The sequence below is a fragment of the Ranitomeya variabilis genome, chromosome 6 (genome assembly GCF_051348905.1).
Source record: "Ranitomeya variabilis isolate aRanVar5 chromosome 6, aRanVar5.hap1, whole genome shotgun sequence".
In the NCBI taxonomy this organism is placed as follows: domain Eukaryota; kingdom Metazoa; phylum Chordata; class Amphibia; order Anura; family Dendrobatidae; genus Ranitomeya; species Ranitomeya variabilis.
This window is the reverse complement of record NC_135237.1, coordinates 14,704,597-14,719,051: the sequence shown is the minus strand read 5'-3', so window position 1 is coordinate 14,719,051 and position 14,455 is coordinate 14,704,597. Positions and strand designations below refer to the sequence as shown.

The window sequence follows — 14,455 nt, the reverse complement described above, 5'->3', positions numbered from 1 at the left end:
TTTGCATGCGTTGTGTCGCCGATGCGTCGCCGACGCAACACACAACAACGCAAGTGTGAACATAGCCTAATAGAGGAGTGTGCGGTGACTGGTGATAATAGAGGAGTGTGCAGTGACTGATGATAATAGAGGAGTGTCCAGTGACTGATGATAATAGAGGAGTGTCCGGTAACTGTGATGATAATAGAGGAGTGTGCAGTGACTGATGATAATAGAGGAGTGTGCAGTGACTGTGATGATAATAGAGGAGTGGGCAGTGACTGTGATGATAATAGAGGAGTGTACGGTGACTGTGATGATAACAGAGGAGTGTGCGGTGACTGATGATAATAGAGGAGTGTGCGGTGACTGATGATAATAGAGGAGTGTCCGGTAACTGTGATGATGATAATAGAGGAGTGGGCAGTGACTGTGATGATAATAGAGGAGTGTACGGTGACTGATGATAATAGAGGAGTGTACGGTGACTGTGATGATAACAGAGGAGTGTGCGGTGACTGATGATAATAGAGGAGTGTACGGTGACTGTGATGATAACAGAGGAGTGTGCAGTGACTGATGATAATAGAGGAGTGTCCAGTGACTGTGATGATAATAGAGGAGTGGGCAGTGACTGTGATGATAATAGAGGAGTGGGCAGTGACTGATGATAATAGAGGAGTGGGCTGTGACTGTGATGATAATAGAGGAGTGTGCTGTGACTGTGATGATAATAGAGGAGTGTCCGGTAACTGTGATGATAATAGAGGAGTGTGCGGTGACTGTGATGATAATACAGGAGTGTGCGGAGACTGATGATAATAGAGGAGTGTCCAGTGACTGTGATGATAATACAGGAGTGTCCAGTGACTGTGATGATAATAGAGGAGTGTCCAGTGACTGTGATGATAATACAGGAGTGTGCAGTGACTGCGATGATAATAGAGGAGTGTGCGGAGACTGATGATAATAGAGGAGTGTCCGGTGACTGATGATAATAGAGGAGTGTCCAGTGACTGTGATGATAATACAGGAGTGTCCAGTGACTGTGATGATAATAGAGGAGTGTCCAGTGACTGTGATGATAATACAGGAGTGTGCAGTGACTGCGATGATAATAGAGGAGTGTGCGGAGACTGATGATAATAGAGGAGTGTCCGGTGACTGATGATAATAGAGGAGTGTGCGGTGACTGTGATGATAATAGAGGAGTGTCCGGTGACTGTGATAATAGAGGAGTGTACGGTGACTGTGATGATAATAGAGGAGTGTGCGGTGACTGATGATAATAGAGGAGTGTGCGGTGACTGTGATGATAATAGAGGAGTGTGCGGTGACTGTGATGATAACAGAGGAGTGTCCGGTGACTGTGATGATAATAGAGGAGTGTCTGGTGACTGTGATGATAATAGAGGAGTGTGCAGTGACTGCGATGATAATAGAGGAGTGTGCGGAGACTGATGATAATAGAGGAGTGTCCGGTGACTGATGATAATAGAGGAGTGTGCGGTGACTGTGATGATAATAGAGGAGTGTCCGGTGACTGTGATAATAGAGGAGTGTACGGTGACTGTGATGATAATAGAGGAGTGTGCGGTGACTGATGATAATAGAGGAGTGTGCGGTGACTGTGATGATAATAGAGGAGTGTGCGGTGACTGTGATGATAACAGAGGAGTGTCCGGTGACTGTGATGATAATAGAGGAGTGTCTGGTGACTGTGATGATAATAGAGGAGTGTGCGGTGACTGTGATGATAATACAGGAGTGTGCGGAGACTGATGATAATAGAGGAGTGTCCAGTGACTGTGATGATAATACAGGAGTGTGCGGAGACTGATGATAATAGAGGAGTGTCCAGTGACTGTGATGATAATACAGGAGTGTCCAGTGACTGTGATGATAATAGAGGAGTGTCCAGTGACTGTGATGATAATACAGGAGTGTGCAGTGACTGCGATGATAATAGAGGAGTGTGCGGAGACTGATGATAATAGAGGAGTGTCCGGTGACTGATGATAATAGAGGAGTGTGCGGTGACTGTGATGATAATAGAGGAGTGTCCGGTGACTGTGATAATAGAGGAGTGTACGGTGACTGTGATGATAATAGAGGAGTGTGCGGTGACTGATGATAATAGAGGAGTGTGCGGTGACTGTGATGATAACAGAGGAGTGTCCGGTGACTGTGATGATAATAGAGGAGTGTACGGTGACTGTGATGATAATAGAGGAGTGTGCGGAGACTGATGATAATAGAGGAGTGTCCGGTAACTGTGATGATAATAGAGGAGTGTGCGGTGACTGCGATGATAATAGAGGAGTGTGCGGAGACTGATGATAATAGAGGAGTGTCCAGTGACTGCGATGATAATAGAGGAGTGTGCGGAGACTGATGATAATAGAGGAGTGTGCGGAGACTGATGATAATAGAGGAGTGTCCGGTAACTGTGATGATAATAGAGGAGTGTGCGGAGACTGATGATAATAGAGGAGTGTACGGTGACTGTGATGATAATAGAGGAGTGTGCGGTGACTGATGATAATAGAGGAGTGTCCGGTGACTGATGATAATAGAGGAGTGTCCGGTAACTGTGATGATAATAGAGGAGTGTGCGGAGACTGATGATAATAGAGGAGTGTACGGTGACTGTGATGATAATAGAGGAGTGTGCGGTGACTGATGATAATAGAGGAGTGTGCGGTGACTGTGATAATAGAGGAGTGTGCGGTGACTGTGATGATATCAGAGGAGTGTGCGGAGACTGATGATAATAGAGGAGTGTACGGTGACTGATGATAATAGAGGAGTGTACGGTGACTGTGATGATAATAGAGGAGTGTACGGTGACTGTGATGATAATAGAGGAGTGTGCGGTGACTGTGATGATAATAGAGGAGTGTGCGGAGACTGATGATAATAGAGGAGAGTACGGTGACTGTGATGATAATAGAGGAGTGTACAGTGACTGTGATGATAATAGAGGAGTGTGCGGTGACTGTGATGATAATAGAGGAGTGTGCAGTGACTGTGATGATAATAGAGGAGTGGGCAGTGACTGTGATGATAATAGAGGAGTGTGCGGTGACTGTGATGATAATAGAGGAGTGTCTGGTGACTGATGATAATAGAGGAGTGTCCGGTGACTGATGATAATAGAGGAGTGTCCGGTAACTGTGATGATAATAGAGGAGTGTGCGGAGACTGATGATAATAGAGGAGTGTACGGTGACTGTGATGATAATAGAGGAGTGTGCGGTGACTGATGATAATAGAGGAGTGTGCGGTGACTGTGATAATAGAGGAGTGTGCGGTGACTGTGATGATATCAGAGGAGTGTGCGGAGACTGATGATAATAGAGGAGTGTACGGTGACTGATGATAATAGAGGAGTGTACGGTGACTGTGATGATAATAGAGGAGTGTACGGTGACTGTGATGATAATAGAGGAGTGTACGGTGACTGTGATGATAATAGAGGAGTGTGCGGAGACTGATGATAATAGAGGAGAGTACGGTGACTGTGATGATAATAGAGGAGTGTACAGTGACTGTGATGATAATAGAGGAGTGTGCGGTGACTGTGATGATAATAGAGGAGTGTGCAGTGACTGTGATGATAATAGAGGAGTGGGCAGTGACTGTGATGATAATAGAGGAGTGTGCGGTGACTGTGATGATAATAGAGGAGTGTCTGGTGACTGATGATAATAGAGGAGTGGGCAGTGACTGTGATGATAATAGAGGAGTGGGCGGTGACTGTGATGATAATAGAGGAGAGTACGGTGACTGTGATGATAATAGAGGAGTGTACGGTGACTGTGATGATAATAGAGGAGTGGGCGGTGACTGTGATGATAATAGAGTAGTGTACGGTGACTGTGATGATAATAGAGGAGTGTGCAGTGACTGTGATGATAATAGAGGAGAGTACGGTGACTGTGATGATAATAGAGGAGTGTACGGTGACTGTGATGATAATAGAGGAGTGTGCAGTGACTGTGATGATAATAGAGGAGTGTACGGTGACTGATGATAATAGAGGAGTGTGCGGAGACAGATGATAATAGAGGAGTGTACGGTGACTGTGATGATAATAGAGGAGTGTACGGTGACTGTGATGATAATAGAGGAGTGTACGGTGACTGTGATGATAATAGAGGAGTGGGCAGTGACTGTGATGACGGTGAGTCTGGAGATGTGGGTGAGGATAACAGTCTTAGGGCTGTGGGTGCTGATAATGGGGGCGGGTTGGTACTTACTGTTCTCCTTCTCCACTTGGGATTTCTTTGGGATCCGATAAACTTCCTACATAAAAGAGCAGAGAGATGGGGTGAGATGTCCCAGGAGAAGGGCGCCAGAGTGCAGACCCCACCCTGTGTAATCGCCCCCCGCCGTCTGTCTGCACCCCGAAGTCAGATCCTAGACTCGTTCCCAGATAATTTATTACCATAGACCCCGGCTCTGATTTACCCCAATAGTGAGCACGGTGCGCAGCGTACGTCAGCGGCTCTCATGCAGGAGCAGAGTTGTGAGCCCCCAATGTGGGCACCACTTTCCTACCTTTAGATCCTTCCAGGCATCCAGCAGCTTGTTGGCGAGTTCGCTCATATCCAGCATCTTGTCGGTGGGTTCCTGGCTGCGCTCGCTTTCTACATCGGATACACCTTCCTCCTCGTCCTGGGATGGGGTCTCTTCTGCTTTGGTGGTCTCCTTGGTTTCAGTCTCGGAGGTCTCTATTCCAGCTGTGGACTCGTCATCGGCCTTGATGGAAGGAGGTGACGGCTCCTCCGATGGTGGGACATCTTCTGCTTTCACGTCGTCTTTGTGCTGGTGGCCGTTCTTCTGCTCCTCGGCGGCCTGCGCCTCCGGCTTAGCCGGCGCTTCCTTCACCTCGAGCTCGCTGGCAGGGTCAGACATGGCGCTGTCCATGCTGTTCTCGCTGATGATCTTCAGTCTGCGCAGGATCAGCTTCTTGGGGGTCTCCCCCTCCATCTCCACACTCAGCTTCGCAGCGGGGTCGGGGTTGTTCACGGGAGTATTGAGGGGGGTGTGGGCACGGGACGTGTTCTCGCTGGAGTAGCCGTCGCCTTCGCTCAGCTGCGGGATGGCCGTCTTGGTCTGCGCCCATCGCTGGATGATGGGGAGAATCTTGCTCTCCTCCAGCATGTTCTTATTGGGGATGGGAAGCAATTCCAGTGTCTTTATGATCTGATGCAAAAGGAGACAAAGAAAATCCTTACAGGACATGAAGGCATTCTGGCCAGGAGCAGGTTTATAGGGTTACACGGCAACATTACTAGGCGCTTGGCTTCTCCATCCTGTATGTACCACTGTGCATAAGACTGCAGAACGAGTTACATGAGATCAGTCAGTGAGCTCACCTCTGCTCTGTAACCCTTCTCCATCCTGTATGTATCACTGTGCATAAGACTGCAGAACGAGTTACATGAGATCAGTCAGTGAGCTCACCTCTGCTCTGTAACCCTTCTCCATCCTGTATGTATCACTGTGCATAAGACTGCAGAACGAGTTACATGAGATCAGTCAGTGAGCTCACCTCTGCTCTGTAACCCTTCTCCATCCTGTATGTATCACTGTGCATAAGACTGCAGAACGAGTTACCTGAGATCAGTCCGTGAGCTCATCTCTGGTCTGTAACTAGTCTGTAACTCTCCTCCATCCTGTATGTATCACTGTACATAAGACTGCAGAACGAGTTACTTGAGATCAGTCAGTGACCTCACCTCTGCTCTGTAACCCTTCTCCATCCTGTATGTATCACTGTGCATAAGACTGCAGAAGGAGTTACTTGAAATCAGTCAGTGAGCTCATCTCTGCCCTGTAACCCCTCTCCATCCTGTATGTATCACTGTGCATAAGACTGCAGAAGGAGTTACTTGAGATCAGTCCGTGAGCTCATCTCCGGTCTGTAACTCTCCTCCATCCTGTATGTATCACAGTGCATAAGACTGCAGATCGAATTACTTGAGATCAGTCCGTGAGCTCATCTCCGGTCTGTAACACTTCTATCTTGTGACAGCAGGAGTTATTTTTCTATCCTGACCCCATTTTTATTATTCTATGTGCATCTCCTGCTTTCCATAATGAGGTCTGTGTAAGTGTTGAGATAAGAAGTCTCAGGAATTTCTTTGTCTTAGAGACTTCCAGAAAACATAGGAAAGTGAAAGCAAAGACGTAGAGCCGCACCTAGGACCATTAACCCCTTAGGCTACTTTCACACTAGCGTCGGGAACAACCCGTCGCTGTGCGTCGGGCCGCCGTTCCCGACGCTAGCGTGGTCTCCGCCGCACAACGGGGGCAGCGGATGCATTTTTCCCACGCATCCGCTGCCCCATTGTGATGTGCGGGGAAGTGCGGGGAGGTGGGGGCGGAGTTCCAGCCGCGCATGCGCGGTCGGAAAAAGCAGACCGTCGGGAGCAAAAAACGTTACATGTAACGTTTTTTTCTCCCGACGGACCGCTACCACACGCCCAAGCGTCGCAAAACGGACGCGACGTTTGGCAATGCGTTGCAAATGCGTCGCTAATGTTAGTCTATGACGAAAAAACGTATCCAGCAAGAACTTTTGCTGGATGCGTATTTTCGGCAAAACGACGCATTTGCGACGTATTGCAGTTAACGCTAGTGTGAAACTAGCCTTAGTGACAGAGCCAATTTGATACTTAATGACCAGGCCAACTTTTACAATTCTGACCACTGTCACTTTATGAGGTTATAGCTCTGGAACTTCAACAGATCACAGTGATTCTGAGATTGTTTTTTCGTGACATATTGTACTTTATGTCAGTGGTAACATTTCTGATATGACGTGTGTCTCAGGGGTGAGGCTTCTCCTTGTGGAGCGTGACATACCAGCTCTGGCTTGTCGAGGTAAGGAGGCTTATTCGCCGTGCAATGCTCCTCTGGGAAATTTTATATGCAAATTGCCAATTCAGAGCGAAAGAGGACTTGAACTCTATAGCACCACCTGTTGGAAGTAGCGATCCTACACCCTTATTGTCATATTGCACGACTCGTCAAAGGGTTGATTGTGACTTGTAGGATCGCTACTTCCAACAGGTGGCGCTATAGAGTTCAAGTCCTCTTTCGCTCTGAAGAGGCAATTCGATATTACTTGTTTATTTCTGGAAAAAAAAACAAAAAGGGAATTTGGCAAAAATTGTGAAAATTTTTACCATTTTCAAACTTTTACTTTTTGTGACCTTACATCAGAGAGATATGTCACACAAAATAGATAAATAACATTTCCCACATGTCTACTTTACATCTGCACAATTTTGGAAACTATTTATTTTTGTTAGGACGTTATAAGGGTTAAACGTTGACCAGCAATTTCTCATTTTTCCAACAAAATTTATAAAACCATTTTTTTAGGGACCACCTCACATTTGAAGTGACTTTGGGGGTCTATATGACAGAAAATACCCCGAAGTAACACCATTCTAAAAACTGCACCCCTCAAGGTGCACAAAACCACATTTAAGAAGTTTATTAACCCTCCAGGTGCTTCACGAGAACTAAAGCTATGTGTAAGGAAAAAAAAATGAACATTTTCCTTTCTTCACAAAAATTTCACTTTGGAACCAATTTTTTTTTAATTTTCACAAGGGTATCAGGAGAAAATGGACCACAAAATTTGTTGTCCAATTTCTCCTGAATACGCCAAAACCCCGTATGTGGGGGAAAGCCACTGTTTGGGCGCATGGCAGGGCTCAGAAGGGTGGGAGTGCAGTTTTATTTTTTGAACCCAAAATTGGATGGAATGAATGGCGGGCACCATATCACGTTTGGCGACCCCCTGATGTACCTAAACAGTGGAACCCCCCCAGTCTAACTCTAACCCTAACCTTAACACCACAACCCCAACCCTAGTTATAACCCCAACCCCAGCTCCAACCCAGCCCCAACTCCAGCTCCAACCCCAGCCCCAACACCAGCCCCAGCTCCAGCCCCAACCCCAGACCCAACCCCAAACCCAAACCCCAGACCCAACCCCCAGACCCAACCCCAAACCCCAGACCCAACCCCAAACCCCAGACCCAACTTCAACCCCAGACCCAACTCCAACCCCAGACCCAACTCCAACCCCAGACCCAACTCCAACCCCAGACCCAACTCCAACCCCAGACCCAACCCTAACCCTAACCGTAGCACCAATCCTAACTCTAGCTAAAACTTCAACTATAACCACAACCGTAACCCCAAGCATAACCCTAACTATAACCACAACTGTAACCCTAACGGAAAAAAAAAATTTATAATATTTTTTTTTCACTAAGGGGGTGATAAAGGGGGGTTTGATTTACTATTTTTTTTATTTTGATCACTGCGATAGGGTCTAGCACAACGATCAAAATGAACCAATAGGAGAAATCTCCTATTGTTGTGGGGTGCAGGCCGGCAGATCTCGGCCCATGTACCTGCCATTTTTTTTTCCAGAAGATGCCGAGCTACACAGCCAGAGGAACATTGCAGTTACCAGGGGGCACGGGGGGACCCCATTATCTCTCCTCTGATGTGCTAGATCACATCAGAGGACAGTCAAATAATTGGGAAATCTGACTTTCTTTTTTTGCAGTTGCCATTACTCCGTGAATAACGGAGATCGCAACACTGGGGTCAGTAAAAACTGAAACGAATCATGTTCTCCGTGGTCTCGGCTACCCCCACTGGGGGGCGCTATACACATTTCTCAGCACCATTAAAAAGCGGCGCTGAGGAATAAGTATCCTTAACTGCCGCCACTAAAAGGCGTATCGGCGGTTGTTAAGGGGTTAAGACACCTAGGACCCTTAAGGTGGGTGTAGACAGTATTACCTTTGGCCAATGAGATGTATATATGCTAATACCAGCACATACAGTGTTGGAAGTATTTTGATCCCTGATTTTGTTAGGCTACGTTCACATTTGCGTTGTGCGCCGCAGCGTCGGCGACGCAACGCACAACGCAAACAAAAACGCAGCAAAACGCACGCTAAAACGCTGCGTTTTGCGACGCATGCGTCCTTTTTGGCCGAAATTGGACGCAAAAAAAAATGCAACTTGCTGCGTCCTGTGCGCCCTGACGCGTGCGCCGCAAAAAACGCATGTGTCAAAAAACGCATCACAACGCATGTCCATGCGCCCCCATGTTAAATATAGGGGCGCATGACGCATGCGGCGACGCAGCGGCGCCCGACGCTGCGTCGCACAACGCTAATGTGAACTTAGCCTAAGTTTGCCCACTGACAAAGACATGAACAGTCTATAATTTTAGGGGTAGGTTAATTTGATCCTTGAGAGATAGGATATCAAAAATAAAATCCAGAAAGTCACATTATATAAATTACAAAATCAGCAAGGGATCAAATACTTATTTCCAACACTGTATGTGGAGAGAAGCAGAGCAAATTATATTGCTACAATGCATGTCCAGTGAGACCTATACAACCCTTGACCGATGATGTAATGACCAGTGTCCGCATCACTCTCCTGTACGTACTAGGATTTTATAATTTAATTTGGAACAGGCACAACGTCTCCGAACGTACCACATTACGTGGCGATGACACTCTCCTCTCCATCCTCTATGTATCACTGTGCATAAGACTGCAGAATGAGTTACCAGTGATCCATCAGTGATATGGTCTCTAGTCTGTTATACATATCTCCTCTCCATCCTCTATGTATCACTGTGCATAAGACTGCAGAATGAGTTACCAGTGATCCATCAGTGATATGGTCTCTAGTCTGTTATACATATCTCCTCTCCATGCTCTATGTATCACTGTGCATAAGACTGCAGAATGAGTTACCAGTGATCCATCAGTGATATGGTCTCTAGTCTGTTATACATATCTCCTCTCCATCCTCTATGTATCACTGTGCATAAGACTGCAGAATGAGTTACCAGTGATCCATCAGTGATATGGTCTCTAGTCTGTTATACATATCTCCTCTCCATCCTCTATGTATCACTGTGCATAAGACTGCAGAATGAGTTACCAGTGATCCATCAGTGATATGGTCTCTAGTCTGTTATACATATCTCCTCTCCATCCTCTATGTATCACTGTGCATAAGACTGCAGAATGAGTTACCAGTGATCCATCAGTGATATGGTCTCTAGTCTGTTATACATATCTCCTCTCCATGCTCTATGTATCACTGTGCATAAGACTGCAGAATGAGTTACCAGTGATCCATCAGTGATATGGTCTCTAGTCTGTTATACATATCTCCTCTCCATCCTCTATGTATCACTGTGCATAAGACTGCAGAATGAGTTACCAGTGATCCATCAGTGATATGGTCTCTAGTCTGTTATACATATCTCCTCTCCATCCTCTATGTATCACTGTGCATAAGACTGCAGAATGAGTTACCAGTGATCCATCAGTGATATGGTCTCTAGTCTGTTATACATATCTCCTCTCCATCCTCTATGTATCACTGTGCATAAGACTGCAGAATGAGTTACCAGTGATCCATCAGTGATATGGTCTCTAGTCTGTTATACATATCTCCTCTCCATGCTCTATGTATCACTGTGCATAAGACTGCAGAATGAGTTACCAGTGATCCATCAGTGATATGGTCTCTAGTCTGTTATACATATCTCCTCTCCATCCTCTATGTATCACTGTGCATAAGACTGCAGAATGAGTTACCAGTGATCCATCAGTGATATGGTCTCTAGTCTGTTATACATACCTCTCCTCTCCATATTCTAGATCATGGACATAACAAGTGTTCCAGACCGGAGACTAGCTCGCTGACTGGTCTCTGGTAACTTTCTGCAGTCTTATGATTTTTCTTAACCCTTAATGCCACAGAGAGGCTTCACCTTCCTGACAGAGGCCCATCTCTCACACCTGCGCTCACTTTATGTGCTCCTATCGCTTTAACACTTCTACGTGTTCTATCGATTCGTAGATTGGTCGTTGTGAAACCTTTTCTCCTTCTCAGTGGTCGTAAATTTAGATTAATAACATATATGTTTATGAAAATATCAGAAATTTTGTGAAAATTTAGAAACATTTGGAATTTTCAAACTTTGAGTGTTTATGCCCTTTTAGAATAATAATTAATAACGAATATTCCTGCGTCAACTTCACAGCCAAATCATTTATGAAAGCCCCTTTTATTTTGTTAGGATGTTAGAAAAATTAAAACAAATTTTATTTTTTTTTTTAAGAAAAAGCTGAGAAAAATGTGCCAAGTCGTTTATACTGAACGCACAGATACCCCAGAGGGGCCAAGACAGCAGAAAACCACCAAGTTTGTGCACAGGGCAGGGGATCAGTGATACCAATATCTGCATTCTCCTTCTGCACTTCTATGTTGCAGCCTGCTTATGATTGGCCAGCGACATACAGGAGGCAGAAGGGCACGCCCCAAGGACAACCATCTAAGGCTATGTGCACACATTGTGGATTCCATCGCGGATTTTTCCCGCGGATTCTGCAAAATCCGCAGGTAAAACGCCCTGCGTTTTACCTGCGGATTTAGTGCAGTTTTTGTGCGGATTTCACCTGCGTTTTTACACCTGCGGATTCCAATTATGGAACAGGTGTAAAACGCTGCAGAATCCGCAAAAAGGATTGACATGCTGCGGAAAATAAACCGCAGCGTTTCCGCGCGGAGTTTTCCGCAGCATGTGCACTGCAGATTTGGTTTTCCATAGGTTTACATGGTACTGTACAACGCATGGAAAACTGCTGCAGATCCGCAGCCAAATCCGCATCGTGTGCACATACCCCAACAACAGCCACTAGAGTTAACTCATTAGGTGTCCATTAACTCTCACGGTGCTAGCAGGGATCTCACCGAGGTCTATGATGTCACCGCCGGTCACTGAGGCTGTGCTCGCAGCAGCTCATTCCCCAGTGGTTCTCAGCCTGGACGATCACATTTTGACACCCTTCAGGTTGAAAACTGTTAATCCCCCAGACATGGATTACGGCGTGGGACAGAACGACAGAGGTGAGGGATATTGTTTTTGGATTTTGTTTTATTACAGGAGACGAGGGATTCAGTGTTATGGGCATTAGGTGAGTAAAACTGTTTGTTACTTTGAAATAAAAAAGTAAAATTGTGTTGTTTTATTTCTACTAAAAGTCTTTATTTACCATGCAACTATAGGATTACTAATTCATAGGTGTCTTATAGACTCCTCTCCATTACTAAGCTGTGGGCTTGATGTCACTGGACAATACAAAGGTGACATCAACCCCACTTGCCACCGCCACAGGGCAAGTGGGAAGAGCCGGGCAAAGTACCAGAATTAGCGCATCTAATAAATGTGCCTGTAGTGAAATGTATAAATATATGTGTGCAGTGAACTATGCATAGGTATTGTGTGACTAGTAATAATTGAACATCTGTCCTGAAGGCTGCAGGTCTCACCCAGGTGTTAATATGTATTTTCCTGAGACAGCAGACTTCTGTTTCCAATCTCACCAGGGGGTCGTGCTGGGAACCAAGAAGAAAGGGAACATTTGACACCTCCTAGCTCTTTGAAGAGAGATGTCAATTACAGCCTGACACTATATCGGTGGGAAGCTTTACACAAAGAATCTCAGAGAAAATAATATATTCATTGGGGGCGCAGCCGTGGTCCAATCAAAAACAAGCAATTAGAATATCAACTTGAGGGGCTGGTCTAGAAACCTGACCTCCAGGGTGACTCTATACATTTGACTTGTATACATTCAAAATTGTTCTCTTGTGAGGGCAGCCTGGGAAGCTGATGTGATCCAGTCTATATTCATCCTACCCTCAGGGAGCAGAAGCAGACTACAAGTTAGCTATTTCTGTACGTTTTCTCCTGTTTATTTTATACTGTTCTGCATAGTTGTATTTCTTTTTATTACCATATTTTTATACCTTTTTCTTTACTGTAAGCACCGAACCGTTTTGTATTAAAGCATAAAACTTTAACAGTTGAACCTTGTATGTTCTTAAGAACCCATAGCCTAAGGTGTGTGAGTCTTATGAGTGGTAGACATTATTAGTAGTAATATTTCCGGGACTCATCGCCCGTGTATTTGGTGAGTGGTGGCAGCGTGTATGAGCGGGTGTGTGGCCTGGGTCGGTGTGTGATTTATGCTCCCATTACAGCATAGGACAGAGGTTGAATGCTGAACTGAGAGTGGGGAGATAGGGTTGCACCTGCAAGGGTTAATCTAAGTCATGTGACGAATTAGCAGCAGCACAGAGAGGGATCCGTGACAGTGCCTATTCTGGGCGGCTGCTATTTCTAGGCTGGGGGGGGGGGGGGGTTGCAATATCCATGGCCCCTTACCAGCCTGAGAATACCAGCCCCCAGCTGTCTGTTTTAGCAAGGTTGGTTGTCAAAAATGGAGGGGGGGGGGGGGGCATTCTTTAAAAATTATTTATTTCAATAATTAAAAAAATACAGCATGGGGACCCCTCTATTTGTGACATTGCTGAAGCCGACAGATGAGGGTTGCAGCCCCTAAGCTTTGAGTTTTGCCTGGCTGGCTATCAAAAATACAGGGGAATCCATGCCATTTTTTTTTAAATTATTATTTATTTACAGCGGCTGAGGAATGCTCCCATCAGCCCCTCCTGCTCTCACTGTTATTAGTGGCAGCAGGCGTCGGATGATGGGAGCAGTAGTCCCATCAGCTGACACCAGTGACCGGAGGTGAACTTTATACCTCTGATCACAGCTGTGCGCTCACGCTGTCTTTTGACAGTGTGGGAACTGCAGATCTCTGACCGGTGGGGATGATTTCACCACTGATCAGAAGCGTTTTTTGCCACGCTGTGATGCACATGACAGCGTGACAAACATCCGGTGTTCGGGCAGCCAAACACGAACAGTAACACTGACTTCCTGGTGAAGTCATTCACATTGTGTGGGCAGCAACACTCGTAACTGAACGAAAAGAAGCCCACCCCCATGACCAACTATATAAAGTGCTTTTTGCACATGATTACAGCGCTGGTTTTAATTAAAAAAAAATTGTACATCACTAAATGCAGTGGGGACAGTTTAGATGCCAAAAATGACGTGACAGGTTCCCTTTAAACTCAAATTTTACTTAGTTACCGTAGGAAAGTTCTCTCTTACTGGGGCGTACAGGCTTAAATGACAGAGCCAAGGCAGATGTAGAAGGGGGCTGGTTTACGTGTTATATGAGAGACACAGGACACCAGCCTATCACAGGAAAGATATTCCGCCCTACGACACGCCGCTCTACGATATTCTGGTTTATTAGTTCATTAAGTCTATTAGTGCGTTGGGCGTATAGGTCAGGGGCAATTTGTATGGCATAAACTGCAGACAATGTGAATAGAGCCCGATATTTCCAGATAATGCACAGTACGTTTATTGTCTTGGCCTATACTTCAGTAACCTCCAGAGCAGCAGTCACAACTCTGTTGATAACGCGAAGATCCCAAGCAGCAAGTGCTGACAGAAAGATCAGGGATGGCGGTGACA

The 14,455-nt window shown here is 45.8% G+C and overlaps 1 protein-coding gene across 3 annotated transcripts in view; it reads right to left on the bottom strand.

Annotated features, from left to right (window-relative positions):
* SETD2 (SET domain containing 2, histone lysine methyltransferase) overlaps window positions 1–14,455 on the bottom strand; it is an 85,162-nt gene that overhangs the window by 10,650 nt on the left and 60,057 nt on the right. For all 3 annotated transcript variants that reach the window (XM_077267875.1, XM_077267874.1, XM_077267876.1), the window contains 2 exons: window positions 4,543–5,190; window positions 4,242–4,287 (listed from right to left, as the gene is read on the bottom strand). In XM_077267875.1, the coding sequence (XP_077123990.1) occupies window positions 4,242–4,287; window positions 4,543–5,190 (694 nt within the window). The remainder of the gene's footprint in view (window positions 1–4,241; window positions 4,288–4,542; window positions 5,191–14,455) is intronic.